Here is a 5,190-nt window from a genome sequence, read left to right as displayed (position 1 = left end):
TCACAAATGCACATGCCACATAATGACAGAAATGAACTTGTCTCAAAAGCAAAGAAAAAGCTGGAGCTCTGGAACTCTTGATGTCTGAATAATCGTCCTTTTGCTTTCAATGTCTTTTAGTCCAACAGTGAAGTTACTAATGTCTAAACTACCATATGCCCTGGTGGGAAGAGAAGGGATTATTCTGCCCCATACTGTACTGTAGATCTCCAGTCCCATCTAAGATTAACTGTCTGTCTCACAATTCACCCAGAACTGGTCACTACGTGCCCTGTATGTCTTTGTCATTTCCTGTGTCTTTGCTTAGTAAGGGTATGACCTCTGTAAGGAGCAGCCAATGAGTCTGGCTGTCAAATGATTATTCTGAACGTTACTCCTGGACCTGGATGTCAAAAGCAACCACTCCATCGAAAGAAAAGCCCAGATAGAAAGTTACATTTTCGTTCGCATTTGTTAGGGAGGCTGAGTATCGAGGGAAGACCCTAATCTTGCTCCCATTAGTGTTGGCTCGAACAAACAGCTGTCCATTTTCTGGCCATCCATCCACTCGCTTTAGCAATTGCACAACTTCAGGATTTGTCCATACCTCACCTCCAAGCCACCTAAGTCTTTTTTCAGAGTTCCTTTTATGTGTTTTTCAATCGCACTTCTGTGCACAATCTTGTAGAGACCCCTTGCTTTTCCTAGAAAGAAGTGGGTCACTGTTCTGCTTTTTCTTGGAGGAAGATGTTGAATTTTGTGCTCACATAATCTCTGAAGTGCATCAATTGCTGACACGAGGACCTGGCTATTAGCTGTAATGCGTTCCTCGTTTGTTGCTGGCCAGAACAGAACTGAGACGAGAAAGAGAGCACTTGCTGGTGATGTGTATTTCCCCTCTGTATTAAACTTCATGCTGAGATCTTGAAGTTTTTGAAGAGTCAGTATCTTTGATGAACCAGGTGAAGTACAGGCAAGAGCTATCTGACAGAAAAGGAAATTGACAAGCTCTGTCTCTTCAATGTGATTTCTTTTTAAGTTTTCTGGATACATGCCAATTATTTCTTCAAGCTTTCTAGCAGATCGCTCTGTCTCATGATCATTGAACAGAGAGAGGATTGATGTTACGTTTCCTCCACCAAGCTGGTAAGCTTTCATTTGTCTTTGGAATGATGTAACCGTTTCAGTGTGCATGCCTACATCTGAAACATTGCAGAAAAAGCTAGAATAAACAGTGCTCTTCCTTGTGAGCCACTTCCTTGGATTGTGTACTTGTTCTGGTTCTCTTGTGTCAAGTTCCTCATCCTCCTCACTGATGTCTTTTTGAAAGTAATTGAGGTCTTCAGAAATGCACTCAAGTGCATGGTGCATACTCCTCTGCAATCCTTTCAGCAAGCCATGGAACTTCTGCCAGGGTTTTTCAACAGCCTCTGGTATGTATTCTGTAAGCAAGTAATTCATCAGCTCATCATTTCCATTTTTCATTGCAAAAACATTCACCATTGATAAGAGTTTTAGCAGCCTACATCCAACATCCACTTCCCCATAGTAGGAGTTGTTCAGACTGACCGTCTCTTTTTTGGGTGTCTTTTCAGAGGCACGGAAGGCAGTAATTCCTTTCAGAGCAGTGTTTATGATTTCAGAAACCTTTTCAGGTTCCAATACTTGCTCCTCAAGAGTGTCATGCATATGGTAAAACCACCTCTTGTACACCTGTCCCAATGTGTCAAGGACAAATGTATCAAATGGCAGCTGTGATTTTGCCTCCTCAGCCCAATGTAGGACCTCTTCAAATCTTGTGTGAGTGTAAAGCAGACGAGCGAGCTGGTGTGCAACAAATGCATCTTTGCCCAATGATGTGTAGGCTACTTTCAAAAGATTAACAGCTTTTTGAACCCCCTCTTTTTCAGTGCTGACGTGTTCAATCAGAGGAGAGAAAGTACTGTCCTCCGGATCTCCTTTGCTTTTCTTGTTGCGTCTGATGATGAGAGTTCGAATAAACTTCAAAAATTCTTCTTTGCCAAATTTATGCTCAATTAGCACTTTGTCTTTAAGCAAGTCCATTGCTATTTCGCTCTGGGGTTTATTTGTTGAGAGCTGCGTCAGGATTTCCTCAGCCACCAGTGGATGAATTATCCGAATGGATGAGATATGTGTGCTCTCTCAAGTGAATGAAAATGAGTTTTGCTTCTTCGCTGAGAGAATCCACAAATCTGTAGAACCTAGTTTTTTCCACAAGCATACCAATGCCGAGTGAAGCCTCACAGTGTGACACCGACATGTACGAGTCATGAATGTAGCAATTAAACAGTGCCACAAATCTGATAAGTCGAGTGATGAGAGATGAATGATCAATTTTGTTTAGTAGGTTCTTCACAAAGTCCTCGATATAACTTATTTGAAACCCATCACTCATCAGCACAAAGGTGAGAATAAATTCTGGTTGAAACTGTAGCTTTAGTCGCTCCAGCTTTTTTGAGAAGAGAGTCTTCTCATCATTTGTGAGCTTGTGTGTCACTGCAACAGTCTGAGATGGTAAAGCTCTGCGCATCCTTTCTGGATCATGACACCTTTTGCACATTAGCAGAAAAAAGCATAGCACAAAGGGATTTATCTTCTTGGTCACTATGGCATTGCCCAATTCCCGTCTCAAATCATCCAAGTATTCGTCATTGCAATCCTCCAACAGCACTGGGAGACAGCTGTTTTTGTCTCTTTCTTCGTATTCCCTCAGGCTCAGAGCATGCTCACAAACAGTTGAGATTTCATTCGACTGTTTAACAACTGCACATCAGATTTCTTTTCTCCAGCTCCAGAGGATCTGACGTGCTACTGTACTGCCACCACTGCCAGGATGGTGGCATATCTTCACACTCTCTATGGATCGTTTGGCACAAACACTCGTAATACCCTGAAGAATCCTGTTTGTTTCTCTATATGCGTCATGTTGGATGACCTCCTCACAGAGTCTTTTGTCAGCGAGCCACAGATTCATCCAGTTGATCTTCCCGCCTTGATAGAAGTACTGCTCGATGTCCTTGATTTTGTCTTCATCCATCATCTCCAAATTTGTGTCATCACACTGGTCAACACTGACAATTTCCAAAGAATGGATCATGTCCTCTTCAACAGCTTTTAAGTCACACAGCCCTCCTTTGAATATAGGCAGATGTCTTTTTGACCGGTTAACGGACAGCTGAATACTTTGAACAGTGGCATTGACATGACTCAAGGGCATTTCAATAATGCTGATCTCATTGAGTGTAGTCATGCTACAAGATGTCTGGGTAAGGCTTGACCATTTTTTGTAGTTTTCCTTTGACTCTGATATGATTGTCAAATAATCATGACCATTCATTTCTGAGTAGAATTCATGGAACGTTTCAACAAGTGGCTGCTCCACCTGAGACATGAGGAAGAAAAGCACCACAAATGAGCCTTTTGGAAGAATTTCATTGCAGATCACAGACACTGCCTTTTTCAATTGCTTTTTCTTCGTTTTGATCCAAGTTTTTTTCATCACAGGTTTCCTGATCACCAGGAAAATCTCTCCGCCCATTGCAGAAAATCCAGCTTGTCCTTTCAAAGAGCTTCAATTGTTTTATGAGGTCAGCGGTGCTCAACCCACTGTCATTAGCATAGTCAAGCAGAAAGTGAAGGCTTGTAGCATGGTTCTTCTTATATGTTTCACAAAGACCAGATGTCTTTGAGTCTGGGTCAAAGTCAAACACACAAAATATGTTCATGTGAACTAAGAAGTCAATGCTCTCAAGATGTTCCGGTTGAAATTTGTTTGTCACAACGATGTAACAGAAGGAGTCATCCATGCATTGCTTTTCACCTGTCAGGAGAATGGAGAGTTTTCTTTTCAGATCCTCTTTACAGACAGTGTGTGTTTGATTGTCAGATGATTCAGCCTCTTCTCTCTCTTGATCTTTCTCTCTCAGTCCTTGAATGAAATGAACAAGGACATCCTCAGATATACGACGCATATTAGCTCCCACCCTGTGATAATTGGCTTTATCCTCATGTTTGACTTTATTGTTCTTCTCTTGGTACTTTGGAATACCAACACTGTACAATTTGTCTTTCACTACACTTGCCTGTGGAACAATGTCATATTCAATGACCCATTTTTCCTCCTCACAGTCATCTTTGTCAAGTACCTCAATGAACCTCGGGTTTCTTATGCATTTTCTGGCATCAACCATTTGGGCTGAACCTTTGAAGCAACTTTCAATGTAGTCTAATGCGTCTACAAAGTCTTCTCGATCTCTAACTGGTATCCCTATGACTTCTCCATGTCTGTAGATGCCTGTAACTTTGTCCATGACCCCAAAGTGAATTGTGCCATTTGTCCGCATATTCATGCATGCACATGCAAATCGTAGTATCTCTTGTGCAACTTTAGTTTGAAGCTTCTTTGACTCAAGTTTGTGGGCAATCTCAAGAGATTTGTATTCGTGGCATGGAACAATCATGTTTTCAGTGCCAGTCTCAGGTGGAAGTAGTCTGTGTTTGACATATCTGAGGTTTTTGTCATCTTCATCAAATTTTCTAAACTCACAAGGCAGAGTTTTTACGCCTGATTCTGATTCATTTTTAGGTGTTTGGTGATCCTTTGAATTTTTTTCACTTGATGTCACATGTTTTTACTCGTGTATGGACACAGCACTGGATTCATCAGGGTCATCGCTGCTTTTTCGTTGTTAACTGTTCTCCTCAGTAGTACTTTTCTCCTGAGTATTGTTTTTTATTTTCATTTTTGTTGGTTCTGGCATTGAAAGTGCATCCCTTTTTAGCAGCAGATGTTCAATTTGGGCACTTTTCATACAAATTGTCTCAAGCAGGTAGTTATTTTGGAGACATAAGAGAATAGGTCCTGTAACCTCTTCTTCACATAGTTTCTGAATGTACTTTTCTTTTATTCCAATGGATTTCAACCAGGCGCTCACGTGGGACTCCAAGTGCTCCATTCACTGCAGGGAAATTTCTTCCACTCTGTAAAGAGAAAACTCAACTATTTTAGACCACACTTGTGCTTAATATTACATTGATTAAATACTGCCTATAGTGATATAAAAATCTACAGTACTAGTAGGGTAGTATTTTGCTGTCTGTGACCAGACAGTACAACAGACAATGCCATTGAACAGTAATTTGAAGAGCCGGGGATAGTACCATAGCATTATCCAGATCATTTTTGTAAGT

At 41.1% G+C, this 5,190-nt stretch overlaps 1 protein-coding gene across 1 annotated transcript; it reads right to left on the bottom strand.

Annotated features, from left to right (window-relative positions):
• Positions 1-698: 698 nt before the first annotated feature.
• LOC311309668 (sterile alpha motif domain-containing protein 9-like) lies at positions 699-3,250 on the bottom strand (the record flags this gene model as incomplete). The annotated part of the gene is given in 4 exon segments (XM_084438996.1): positions 699-833; positions 1,549-2,128; positions 2,130-2,770; positions 2,774-3,250. Coding segments are annotated over 4 exon segments (1,833 nt in total).
• Between the last annotated feature and the right edge of the window lie 1,940 nt (positions 3,251-5,190).

Source organism: Borostomias antarcticus (genome assembly GCF_949987555.1).
Source record: "Borostomias antarcticus genome assembly, chromosome: 5".
NCBI lineage: Eukaryota > Metazoa > Chordata > Actinopteri > Stomiiformes > Stomiidae > Borostomias > Borostomias antarcticus.
This window is presented reverse-complemented; position numbering and strand designations above follow the sequence as displayed.